This window comes from Aricia agestis, chromosome 4, assembly GCF_905147365.1.
Source record: "Aricia agestis chromosome 4, ilAriAges1.1, whole genome shotgun sequence".
In the NCBI taxonomy this organism is placed as follows: domain Eukaryota; kingdom Metazoa; phylum Arthropoda; class Insecta; order Lepidoptera; family Lycaenidae; genus Aricia; species Aricia agestis.
Genome location: NC_056409.1, coordinates 6,575,943 through 6,590,750, shown reverse-complemented (window position 1 = coordinate 6,590,750; position 14,808 = coordinate 6,575,943). Strand labels below are relative to the sequence as shown.

The 14,808-nt window shown below is 34.4% G+C and overlaps 1 protein-coding gene across 1 annotated transcript in view; it reads right to left on the bottom strand.

Annotated features, from left to right (window-relative positions):
* Positions 1-14,808, bottom strand: part of LOC121726388 (head-specific guanylate cyclase) — a 107,509-nt gene that overhangs the window by 46,796 nt on the left and 45,905 nt on the right. The window contains exons 6-7 of the mRNA XM_042113733.1: positions 11,481-11,692; positions 10,099-10,277 (exon numbers count right to left, since the gene is read on the bottom strand). Coding sequence (XP_041969667.1) covers positions 10,099-10,277; positions 11,481-11,692 — 391 coding nt within the window. The remainder of the gene's footprint in view (positions 1-10,098; positions 10,278-11,480; positions 11,693-14,808) is intronic.

Sequence of the window (14,808 nt, the reverse complement as noted above, 5' to 3'; positions counted from 1 at the left end):
TCATTTTAATTTTATAATTTATCATTGAAGTACAAATGAGTACTTTGTGAACATTTCAAGTGCAAGTCAAAAAATAGCAAAAAAAAACAAGTTTGTTGTATGGGAGCCCCCCAACAATAAATATTGAAAAAAACTATATATTTAAGCTTTTTCAGTATTTGTTGTTATAGCGACAACATAATAATATTTTATAACGAGCTTTTACCCGCAGCTTCGCTCGCGTTAAGAAGTATTATTATATTATACAAACTTTCATCCCCTATTTTACCACCTTAGGGGGAGGATTTTTTCAAATCCTTTCTTAGCGGATGCCTGCGTCATAACACCTACCTGCATGCCAAGTTTCAGCCCGATCCGTCCAGTGGTTTGGGCTGTGCGTTGATAGATCACTATGTCAATCAGTCAGTCACCTTTGAGTTTTATATATATATAGATATCTGCAGTTGTCGCTATAACCTACGTCCTACACAATCTATGAAAATTTCAGAAGTCTAGCTATAGCGGTTCTTGAGATCCATCCTGGAGACAGACGGACGGACATTGAAGTCTTAATAATAGGTCACGTTTTTATCCTTTGGGTACGGAACCCTAGAAATGCTATTGTTTGGTTACGCAAGGTTATGAAATATAGATGTTATTGTCTTCATGTCGTAATTATTAGAATAACTTGAGTTGAATATTCCATTATGATCAGACATATTATATTTTCCATTATTATTAGACATTATTTTACTGCTTGCGATGATATTATGAAAATAGTTTAATTTTGTTTTACTGTGTCTAGCTGCCTCATTTACTTCATTTTTTAAAATTAAATAAGGGGGCAAACGAGCAAACGGGTCACCAGATGGTAAGAAACTACCGTCGCCCATGGACACTCGCAACATTAGAAGAGCTGCAGGCGCGTTGCCGGCCTATGATAATGTTAAGTAAAATCTGAACTATGAAGTAATGATGATTCAAAGTTCAAACATAACGATTTTTCGTTCAACGACTGAAGTTATAAAAATATGCCTAGATGTTTACCATCAACTTAAAAATATAATATAGGGAGCCAAACAATATCACCTACTATTTTTAACAAACTTTTGTCAATCGGTTTTGTAGTTATTGAGATCTTTGATAAGCCTAGTAGGTGATTAATCGGTTGAGTTGTTAAAACAAAAGATAATAATTAATGAAATATCAGGATTATAAACGATTTTCTATGTTCATGTTCTCGGAAATATACCATTTACCTAGTAACTGTTTTTGTCTTCGACATTAATGACTTTTATTTTATGTAGAGCCACCAGCTCCAAAATCTACAAATCCCACAGAAATGGATCTAGTTAGAACCGCCATGTCGCTCCAATTTGTATGAACACGAGCGTGTCACTTTTTTCATACCTACTGTGACGTCACAAGAGCGCTTTAGTGATGGGAATACCCGTACGCGCGTAATCGATTCGAAGGCATCGCCGCGCCCCGTTTCTTTTGCCACTTAAATAGGTATATCGATTTTTAATCAATTATTATTATTCGATTAATATACAGAGGAATTATAAATCTATAGATACGTGCTTACCAGGACAGCTAGTAATATATTATATTATTCTAAACTAAATCACTAAACAGGAACATAAATACATATTACATAAAATATAATAACTGAGTCACAAAATATACCAAAGCGAACATTATCATTCCTCTGTTTCATGTCTGTTTCGAAAATCGATTAATTAGAATCGATAATATGTACAACACTATTTGCTTCATTTGACAGAAAAATGAGAATATTGAATGTACCTCGAAACTAAGCAATGAGTGAAATTATCGATTGTTTTATTTCCATTGCGCGTTCAATAGCGGACAAACAGAACGGGCTCTTTAATTTTCTAACTAAAGCGGCAATGTATTATGAATCATGCGGTACACACGCAGTTACGTAGATTTTATAGTAAAAATTACAACCACCCACGATTAACATTAAATAATTGATTTTAAAATAAAGGACACATGATTTAATAATACAATTACTTACCGATGATAAGAAACGTATCCACTATTTAGACCAACGTTTCTAGTCGAATTTCCACAGCCTAATACGGCACAATTAGACATTTTTAGAATTCCGATTGACGTCCGATTCCGATAACGGTGGAGCGCAGACTAAAGAACAGACTTTTGAAAGATTGACATTGTACGACGTTTGGAAACGCGATGGCACGCGAAGTACATACACATGGCCTATCTAACAAGATCCATTTCTGTGACAAATCCTAACATTACATCTACATTTTAGTCCAAAACATCATTAATGATATTATATTTAAATGTAATATATATTACAATATACATAATTTGTAGCAAATATTGTATCAACTTGAAGAATATTCAAGTGTGCCAAATAACATAAAAATTGCTCCAGTAGTTCTTAATTCTTAATCTAATAAGCAATTTCATATCATTTTCCCCGTTTTATCCACATTTTCCTCTATTTCTTCGCTCCTATCCTTCCTCGATAAATGGGCTATCTAACTGTAAGAATTTTTCAAATCGGTCCAGTAGTTCCTGAGATTAGCGCGTTCAAACAAACAAACTATTCCGCTTTATAATATTAGTATACTTACTTAGATTATGATAATACTAGATGACGTCCGCAACTCCGTTGCGCCAAAATTCGTTTATCGCGAGAGAACTGTACATTTTTCTGGGGTAAAAAGTATCCTATATCCTTTCCCGGGACTCAGAGTATTTACATACCAAATTTACACAACATCAGTACAGGGGTTTTGGCGTGAAGAGGTAACAGACAGACAGACAGACACACTGACGCTGGACAGACAGACTGACAGACACACTGACACTGGACAGACAGACAGACAGACACACTGACGCTGGACAGACAGACTGACAGACACACTGACACTGGACAGACAGACTGACAGACACACTTTCGCATTTATAATATTAGTATGGAAGTATGGATAGTATGGAATTATGGATGCGTCAATGTATTCACTTAATGATAACGATTCGCTTAATGACGGAGGTCATTATCGCCATCAAATGGAAGTATTATTCCGTATCATTGATCATAATATTAACAAATATTGCTTACCGTGATAATTAATCGTCCATATTATATTATCCTTATATAATTTATAAATCTTCTATACGTGTGTTATTCAGTGAACTAATCATAAACGGATATACCGATTTTGATGAAACGTTTAATTTAAATAGGTTCGAGTATTAATTTTATTTAAATTTAAGTTAAATAATTGTTTATTAATGTCTCTTAGTGTTGCTATTAGTGTAAATAAGCATAGCACTTATAATTTATAATATTATTATTTACCAAACAACTTCTAAAACGTCTAAAAGTTCACTCAACTATATATAATAGACGGACATACTACAGACCACGAACTAGAAATGTCTTAAGATATTAATTACTTAGTTTTTCTCGTGTAGTAGTTAAAACGGGGTCAGTTTAAGACAGAAGATAAAATGGAACACTTGTTAGTTAAAAGCTAGGAGCCCTATTCGTTAACACTGGACGTGTTTTATTGTTGTACGTTATATTCGAATAAAAGGAAATTAATGGCCATATCACTACTATTTGCGATATAAATCAAACGAATTTAGAACTAAGCATTCAATAGCTTTGTCCACACCATGCCTTTTTCTGTTCGTCAAGGGCATGCGTTATAGCGCAGTCAACAGCGAACGTAAGGCGTGCCCGCGACGCATGCCCTCTGACCGAAAAAAACAAAAATGACAATGTTGGCGTTGCGTTCGTTGACGCATTCAATTATCGAATGTGCCAAAACGAAAGTTGAATGAATGAAGATGACGAAAATTGAAGACGAAAGCGCATAGTGTGGACATAGCTATAATAATTATCAAAGTTTATTATTTCCGTGCAAGTAGACGATAAAGCCCGTCACAGACTTAAGCTATAATATATATTTATATATCTATTTATAGCTAGACATATTTTCTATACTAAATCCACATGCCACAGAAATATATATTATAGCTGAGTGTGTGGTCACGCGAAATTAGTATAGAAAATATATATTAATATGCCGAGCTATAAATATATTAATATATATTATAGCTAAGTATGTAACGGGCTTCATCATCCAAGCGTTGCTACCAAGTTTTTCTGTTGGTGACTCAGGTGAGTTAATTTAATTGTATAGAACTAATAAAAGTAATACTTAGAATGATGATGGGTACCGCCTTTAGAGGTAAATAAATTTCTATAGAGCCATTTTATGACCTGGGCTATGTGCATAGATCAAAATGAAACAACCTAGGACCTAGGTCATGAAGTAGTATTTTATTTTATTTTTTTCGGTCGCGGTCCCTTGCCGCGAGGATCGAAAAGTCGGTTCATTTGCGTTCAGATTTGTGAATAGTAATAATATGTCATCGCTCAAAAATTGTAGGCCGTAACCTAACATAAAACATTTACCGTCTTACTACAAAGATTTAAGAGGGCGACTAACCCAAAAAATAGTGCGTATTTAATTTTTAGAAAAATAATTATGAGTTTTAAGTACTTACTTCAAAACGTTTTAAGAGGGCGACTAACCACAAAAATCAAACATCGTCCTTCTCTCTTCACACTCACGCCCGTCTTTCATATGCCAGGTGAAAAAGGACGACGCGGATTCATCGCCAAATTAGTTTTCTCTCAATAACTCGATAAATATACAACATTTTAAAAATCCGCTAGGTCGATCTCTCAATGATAGAATTTTATACAATGTGGTTAAAATATTAACTTAGTTCAATGCACGGTTATAGCAATAAATGAAAAAATAGTTAAAATTAGATGCATCTTTGTGATTTTTTTCTATCGAGAAAACTTATGATATCGTGTTTTTGCTCAGATCGAATTCTTGGAAATATTTTTTTTTATTATTAAATAAGGGGGCAAACGAGCAAACGGGTCACCTGATGGTAAGCAACTACCGTCGCCCATGGACACTCGCAACATCAGAAGAGCTGCAGGTGCGTTGCCGGCCTTTTAAGAGGGAATATGCTCTTTTCTTGAAGGTTTGCAGGTCGTATCGGTCCGAATATAATGTAGTATCTAATTTTAGAAAATGAAACAATTCGGGGCTTATTTTCAAGTATAAAAATTAATTATAAAATCGAAATTAGGGTTAGCCGCCCCCTTAAATACCTGTTGAACAGTTGATTAGAAAAAAATCAGTACAAAATGGTCTCATAACAACTGTTCAAAGATATTTAGATCTTTTGTGATAATACCGTTAATATATACACATCAATATTACATTTTTAGGGTTCCGTACCTCAAAAGGAAAAAACGGAACCCTTATAGGATCACTTTGTTGTCCGTCTGTCCGTCTGTCAAGACCCTTTTTCTCAGGAACGCGTGGAGGTATGAAGCTGAAATTTATATCAATTACTCAAGTCTACTGTCCCTTGAAGCTGTGAAAAAATCAAACTTCTAAGCCAACGCAATCAAAAGATACAGCCGTTTATGCCGCAAATTTTCGACACTTGCAAGGGAATCAAAACCTACAGGGTGCTTCCCGTGAACTCAGAATCTTGAAATTTGGTACGAAGCAACGTCTTATAGCATAGATAAAGGAAAAATTACGAAAACCATAAATTTTTAGTTACATCACATAATATATTTTTTTTAATAATTTTAAACTTACTACCCATTTCCTCATAAACGCGTAGAGGTATTAAATTGAAATTCATACCAAATACTCAGGTCTATAATACCTTTAAGCTGTCGGAACCCTCGGTGCGCGAGTCCGACTCGCACTTGGCCGGTTTTTTTTTTACATACATACACTTCTGAAATACCGCAGTCGTAGTCACGTGTAACCTACACTTTTATTATTACCCTCTTTTTATGCTATTACCTCCACATACACATTAAAGGACACTAAACAATCATAAATAAATTCCTTATCTTTATTCTCCCCCACATAAAATCTAAGGTATGGCGGCAATTATAATTTTATTCCTCTACCGCCGTTCAATATTTCAAGTTACGCACCTCGGAGTACGACAACGTCACGCGTTCACCTTTAATAGTACACCATTAAGAACGTTATGCTCCTAAATTGGAAGCGCTTAGCGTTATGGTACGACCATAACCCTCACGACTAACAACTAGGTAATGTTATAGAGATTTTATTTCCGTTTCATTATCTGTTTTATGTTTGGTTTTTGGAGCTGTAGACGGATAAGATAAAAGTTTAATTTGAGACTTGAGTTATTTTAATGATATGGAATTGTTTTGCAATGGATTTTACATTCAAATAAGACTTTACTAAATTTGCCAAATTATTATACTTAATCTACGAATAATATATATATTTTTTTATTTATTTAAAACACTTTATGCAAATATTTACATAGGCGGGCTTAATGCCGTGTGGCATTCTCTACCAGCCAACCTTAGGGTGATGATGAAAGTGTAGAATAGGCGCATTCTAAGACTGAATTGGTTTATTATTCGTAGTTTTTATTATTCGTAGTACTTAATTATAATATTCCATATTTCGTAACCAGTGCTTGTATGTTGCTTTCATTGATTTTAAGCACCAAATCTTTAAATCCCAGCTAAGATTAACCACGATAGTAAGGCAAGTTCCAAATTCTACGATATTAATCCAAAATGGAGGCCTAGTCCGTTTTCTGTAGACGTACATCACACGTAATGATTGTACCACATTGTACCCAACAGCCTACTAAATGTTGGCCGCATCCATTAAATTTAACGTCCCATACAAAAAGGGAAAACATGATTGCGACAAAACACCACATTTTGTCTAAATGAGTTTTGGGAACGGAGCCAAAGGAAAGCTATGATGCGCTTGTAACATTAATATTAATTAGCATTATTAGATGGACTTAAATGGGGCGAAATAAGTTAGGTTGATTAATAATATTAATGTCAGTCTGTCCTGCGATTATTTTTTTTTATTAATTACATAACTCAGTAAGAAATATAAAAAACAGTGAGGGTTTAACACGAGCAGCGGGGATAAAATGGTCACATTTAACAATTCCTCTCAATCGATTCAGCAAATGAATTGTCAAAACTGTCAAACTGACAAATGTAAAATTAGTTCGAAATTACTAGACAATATAGACATGAATTGCAAGCAGACTTGCATTTTGCGATTTAAAATTATTATTTTTAGCAAAAAATTAAAACCGACTTCTAAAGTAAAACCAATAATAATATGAACTAAAAAGTATTAAATAACTCTTACTCTATAATAGTGCCTTTTTCAGAATTCGTCTAAATCTCAACTATTTCTGTACATACTACAGTCTTCATTACTTTGAAGTCGGTAACAGCTAATTTTATCGTGAGTTCAGTCAATGTCAGAATATCTGAAGCTTTTGGGACTGGTACCGACTTCAAAGTAATGAAGACTGTTGTATGTACAGAAATAGTTCAGATTTAGACGAATTCTGAAAAAGGCACTATTATAGAGTAAGAGTTATTTAATACTTTTTAACCGACTTCCAAAAAACGAGGAGGTTATATATTCGGCTGTGGATATTTTTATTTTTTTTTTGTATGTTCGACCACTACTCCGCCGTTTGTGAACCGATTTTCAAAATTTTTGTTTTGTTATATTAGGTTTGACTCCAATTTGGTCCCATTTTCACAAAAGTGGTGATCTGATGATGGGATCCATGAGTAATCGAGGAACTCCTCAAAATTTATATAGAAACATATGGTGATTTTTGTTTTATGAGAAGCATCCTAAGCATATTCTACCAAAACGCAAGATTTTGCACCAAGGTATACTATGGTTCCGAAGACACTAAGAGAACTCCGGATTCCTTATAGACACAAGTTTGGGGGTTTAGGCGTTGTTTTAAGAACTGAAAGCATATGCTACTATGCAAATTACATTCATCATCATCATCATCATCATCATCACTACCATGTCAGGGTCACCAATGTCACAACTCACATGGTTGTATACGGATACAATATACACACAACACCATAAAATATCATCAGTCATCACGTTATGTCATTTATTTGGTACATTCCAAAGCGATTTTAATAGAAAAATATATACTTAATGTTGTTTCAAAATACATAATATTTCAAGTACCACAAAATTGAACATAAGTAACAAATTCAACCTTTACTCCAGAGCGTAAGGCACACATTTGGGTTGGACTGAAGGAAACGGGTCACTATGGAAAAAATACTTACAAAATTTTTCGTCCAAATTTTAACCTCTTATAACCACCCCTTTTGAATACACCAATCGATAGGGGGCGCCAAGGGGAGTAACAAAGCTCAACTATTTCTGTACTCAATCTTCATAATTTTGAAGTCGGTGCCAGTTCCAAAAGTTTCAAATATTCTGTCAGAGAACTAAAGATTCAGCTATCTGGTACCGACTTCAAAATGATGAAGATTGAGTACAGAAATAGTTGAGGTTTAGCCGAATTCGGAAAAAGGCACTATTAGATAGGAAAAATTATTTAATACTTTTTAGTTCATATTATAAGGATGTTATTATTGTTTTTACCCTGGAAGTCGGTTTTAATTTTTTGTTAAAAATGATTAGTTCATATTAATATTGTTTTTACCTTTGAAGTTGGTTTTAATTTTTTTGTTAAAAATAATAATTTCACTCTTTTTAATATCTACAAGATAAGGCTTTATGCGTAAATAACCACTACGAAAGTCAACTATTCATATTATGTTACTGTAAGCGAAATTGTGGTAAATGCTTGCAGTTATCTAAGCGATGCTGCAATTTAAACACATTTATCTTTAAAGGTTCAGGAGTTCTGTTCAGTACTTTAGACCAAGAGACACCTTCGTATGAACTTTCTCTTATTCGTAACATATGTTTAAGTTACTAGAAACAACATTTTAACCACTATGAGTCTTTTGATAAATTTCAAGGACCTCAATTGCTCATAGATCCCATCATCAGCTCACCACTTTCGTAATTATTATACAAAATCAAAATTATATCCTATACAACAACAAAAGAATTTTGAAAATCGGTTCACAAACAGCGAAATAATCATCAAAAACATCTGCTTCGATGCAAAATATCACGAAAAGCATCAATAATTGGGCCATAATGTGATGACCCATGGCATAATTATGATTGTAATGATGATAATCAATTAAATTGATGTGTTGGCTTATGCTTTTAGTTGTTTAAACAACGCCGAAATCCCCGAATCTGTATCTATAAGGATTCAAAAGTTCTGTTGGGTACCTTTGGATCCAGGGTATAACCTGGTGCGAAATCTTACTTTTTGGTAGCATTTACCTCACATGCTTCAGAAAAAATCAAAATCACTATATGTTTCCATACAAATTTCAAGGAGTCCCCTCGATTCCTCCAGGATCTCATCATCAGATCACCACTTTTGTGAACATGGTACCAAATTCGAGTTAAACCCAAAAACCCAACACAAAAAGAATTTTGAAAATCGGATTACAAACGGCTGAGTTTTTTTTTTTGTATGTTCAACGATAACGTTGAACATACAAAAAAAAAAGATTCATACAGCCGAACGTATAACCTCCTCCTTTTTGGAAGTCGGTAAAAAAATGAATCATATTATTATGATTCATAATATTATGATTCTCCAAAGCGACCATTTTAGCCCCGCAGAACGTCAAGCTCTCTGTATATTATCTTCTATCTACTCTCTAGTCTACTTTCTTATTATTTTTAATCAAAAGACAAATCAATCATATCAATTTTATTGCTTTAATATGGCCGATATAACACACATACATAAATAGTGATTTTATTAGGTATTCTGAGTAAAAATGAAGTAGTGACGACCTCTGTGGCTCAATTGGTTGAGTGTGTGGCAGATTAAGCCGGGGGTTGCGGGTTCGAATTCCGCGCGCCTACGTAACAAAATGTTTCTGGGTTCTGGATGTGTATTTAATATATTTCCGTTATCTGGTACCTATAACACAAGTCCTTCAGGTATTTAGCACGGGGCCAGACTGACGTGGTGTGAAGCGTCCACAGATATTATTATTATATTATTAACTATATTTTAGTAATCTGTTGTACAGAACATAAGAAAACTTACCCAGTTGTACCAGTTCCAGTCGTTTGTCAGTGATGAAGTGCCAGGGGAAGGCCTTGCAGAAGCTGGCCACACCAATCCTGAGGTCAGTGACCTTGGTGGACGAGGCCAAGTTACCGTCGCTGGCCTCACAGTTCTCCTCCTTGGACTTCTGGCGCGAGGACACTGCGCTTATGTCGTATCTGTTGAAATATAACGCTGTCAGCAAATGTGTCTCTCAATTCGTGGAGGGTAAAAAATGGACCAAATTCCTGGCACCATTCAAAACTTTTTGCTTTGCTGAGTTCAACCCCATTCACAGAATCCGGTCCTCATATTTTGCATACTCCACTCCACTCAATGCCTGCTCTATCCCACAAAATAACGAAAAGTCATAATCGTGACCATATTGTAATTAAACAATCACAAAAAGCCAAAATTTAAATCACTCTTAGCAGAACACAGCCGAAACTTTTTACCAAATAAAATCATTTTACTAATAAAATTAACTTTTCTTTTTCATCTAATCTATTATACGTCATCCGTGAAATAAGAACAATTCTAATAATGTTCATTTTTAATTTCCATATTAAAATTGTCTCGTAATTGTTAGACTCGTTTCGCAGTGAAATAATTATGACCATTAAAATCTTAAGCCTGACTTTCATTGTTATATCAGATGAAGGAGACATTTCACGACGACTAAGTGTTTCCAGCATATTTTACGACATTTAATGGATTTTAGTATTATTTTTATACCATTTAACTGCTTTACTTTGCATTTTATATAAAATATATCCAATATTTTAATTGTTCATTTTATTTGAAAGTTGCAATTTGGCAAATGGTAATATTTACTCAACAAATAGCTAAAAAATTGTACTTATATCATCTGTAAATGTGGTTTAGTAGACTGTATCAGTGCATTGGGCAACGGGCATTACTAAGGGTAGGCATCAGTTCCTGTAGAGAGCTAAGCACCTAATCGTGAAAAGAATGGCTTATATGCATTTGAAATATCAAATTCGATATTACAATTATGAAGCAACGAGCTTTTGCCCGCGGCTTCGCTCGCGTTAAGAAGTATTATTATATACCAACGTTCATCCCCTATTTGAACCCCTTGGGGTTGGAATTTATCAAAACCCTTTCTTAGCGGATGCCTACGTTATAACATCTACCTGCATGCCAAATTTCAGCCCGATCCGTCCAGTGGTTTGGGCTGTGCGTTGATAGATCACTATGTCAATCAGTCAGTCACCTTTGAGTTTTATATATATAGATACTTGAGCTCATCCCTCAGTTCACTAAGGTCAAACTGGAGCTTACAATATAGTTAAAATATGTCTTCCTAAACTATTATCCGCATTTTAACGACAAAGCAACAACTCAACATTTCTACTCACCTAAACCTCCTAGGATCATTTGAATAGCTTATCAGTCTTATATCCGTGTGTGTGTTGTATAGTTTCAGCGCGATTGCCTTCAGGCTACCCACAAGGAGGTAGGCGACGGGCTCGCTCTCTGTAGTGAGGTGCAGCTGGATTTCCCCGGCCTGTGACGTCGTGCACACAAACGCTGCCTCGTTTTCTCTTGACTCGTCTTTTAGCATGTCATCCTGGGAGAGAATAGTTAATTAGTAGAGTAAATTGGTAATAGATATTATTGGAGTTTTCGAGGATTGTACATGTGTAATATATTTAATTATAATCATGTAAGTTCTGGTAGAGTAGCAAGAGATCGGTCATCATGGCATTCATTGAGAGAGGTCTATGTCCAGCAGTAAACGAATATAGGCTGTGCTGATTTGATTGATTTATTGATATACTTAAGTTTGAACTTATATCAATCAATCAATCAAATCAGCCTATGCCCTATAGATTCAAACTAGAGTTTGAAATTAATTTTTCAAAAAAGTTTTAAAATATTTTGACTTATTATAGGGTACTAGATTACATCCGCAACTCTGGCCAAAATTCCATTATCGCGCCGGAACCGTCCATTTTTCCGGGAGTATCTTATATTCTTTCCCGAGACTCAAAGTATCCCCATACCTTTAAAAAAATCGGTTCAGCGGTTTGGGCGTGAAGAGGTGACAGACACACAGACACACTTTCGGATTTATATTATTAGTATGGATATATTAAGCTTTATGAAAAACCTCGTCTTTTTCTCATAATTGTAATCTACATTACTTAATATTTATGTCTATCTGTTATTTATTACGCTAAAACTGCTGAACCAATTCGGCATGAAATTAACTGGTTACTTTTGTCTTGGAGAAAAAGTATACCGCGCGTTAAACGTATTACTTCTCATTGTCTGGCAACATCTAGTAAGAAACAAATCTCTATTTAAATCCTTAACAGGTTAATACCTAAATTAGCTACTTCAATTAAAGTTTCCATAAAATATGAGCTGCTAGACCCAAGGGGTGGGAAGGTATCGTGTGTTCCCTCGGGGTTATCCTTTGTGATGTCATCCATATTGAAGATCGGACTAATAGAACCTTGTTTATGGAATACAAATTAATTAAGACGGAATAACCATTAATATTAAATTCCGCTGAGATGCCATCTGTGTTTATTATACTTTTGTATATTATCTTAGATATAGCTATTATTATGGTTTTGCTTGAAGTTGTTTATGTCGCAGTCGACTGGTTAAAAAAGCCATTCAATCAAACGGCTAGCCTTTTGACTGAACAACGACATTCAATCACACGGCTATGCGTCGTTTAGCCGTGCGATGTGTGTGTGCATGTGTGTAAGTTAAGTGCAATAATTACACAAGCGTAATAATAACAAGCAGATTAATAATTGTATATTTACTCATTTGGAACACGATTGCAATAAGTACCTACCTTGGTGATGCATTTCATAATAATATTTATCCCGTAATTTATCCTCGAATATTAGTTTAAATTTTGATTCACTCGTATGTAATCCCATAGTTTCTGTCTCTTTAATAATACAAGTGTAACGTATATTTACGAAAAATATCTTTATACAATTGTTCCACAATACACCGGCTAGTTGACGCCATATTGTAAACAAAACGCACCTAGCGCGGTGGTGAGCGCTGAACTAATTCAATCAAACGGCGGCTTTTGAATCAGTGTTGAACGACGTTTTGAGCGACTTAAAAATTCAATTAAAACGTGGGATTGAATGGCGTTGTTCAGTCAAAGGGCTAGCTGTTTGATTGAACGGCTATTTAAACCAGTTGGCTGTGAAATACATAATACATAAAATGGGGGATATAATAACAAAATAAATAGTAATATTAGTCAGCGTTGCCGAACGAAGTTACAACTTCGTTCCACCGAAATTCGTTACTAGCAACTTACCTTCCTATTGTGCTTTTCTAGGACTTTAGTATACGTCAAATTGTATGAAAATTTAGTTGCCGAACCGGTGGTAGGCAACGTAGTTTCTTCGTTCGACTTTTAAACAGGGTATCATGATACCCATTTTGAATAAAAAGATATTTTATTTTATTTTATTTATAATTGGTTCAGGGATAAAGACACTCTTTCATATTTTAAATATTACTACAGAATGTGAATTATTAATTGGGCTTAAAACTTGAAAATATCTAAAGTTAGTTGGTACAACAACTCTTTCGAATTCAGTCATTGAAAATTTTGATCGATTGTTTAATGTTTTTATTAGGTACATTACACAATGCGTTATTTCTGTTTTAAATAGAATACTCAAGTTCGTTCACATATAAATAATATTATAACTATACATAAACTAGCTAACATCAAGTCTGTTTTATCCGTTCTGCAAAAACTTTAAAATTCGCATAACGAAGTTTTAGTAAACACGCTCGCAGCTAAAAGCTAACTTTTGTCATTTGGAATTCAAAAACAGCAGTAAACAATATGACTTTGGTATCTATTTTGGAGCAAGGCCAAAATAAGAAATAGTATGAACTATGAATGCTTTTGTAGTATTCTATTAGGATCTTATGGCAATTAATCGTTACGGAGGCGTGGCTACGAAATAAATGTCCCTCAAAACGACATCATACTCACATCATCATACTTATTGAAATGACATAGTGATACTTGAATGATTGACGGCTACGAATAATAAAAACTAAGGAAGAGTACCTAACTGTGTCAAAAAATTTGTTCCGATTCTACAAAATGTGACCCGAATACATGCATACTTTATGCATAAAGAGGCCCGAATTTTGTGTAATTATAGAATTGACAATTATTGTCAACGGCTTTATTTTGTCAATTTGAATGTAGTGTTTCGTAGCTTTTGTCATATTATTTAAGTGTGCAAAAAGAACCTTGATAAACATTAAAAAAGGATTGAAATGTGGGAGTTACGTTTCCTTAGTTTTTATTATTCGTAGATTGACGGTCAATGAACTATAAGTACATATCTTTTATCTTTAAACGAACAATTCTTGTATATATATATATATATATATATATATATATATATATATATATATAATCTAACGATTTTCATGAAATTTAGTATATAGGGGGTTTCGGGGACGATAAATCGATCTGTTTTATCGAATACCAAGCAAAGCTTGTACAAATAGTTATATTATTATGCTGGCTTCTCACAGGGCGTAATATCACGAGCCGCACCACGCCAGCTCGAGCTACGTGCCGTGTGCACGGGCTGGCTTGTTTATATTGTAGGGTGGGTGCCACCTTTAACAATGCCTAAACTGCCTAAGACTTTATAGGTTGACGACAGA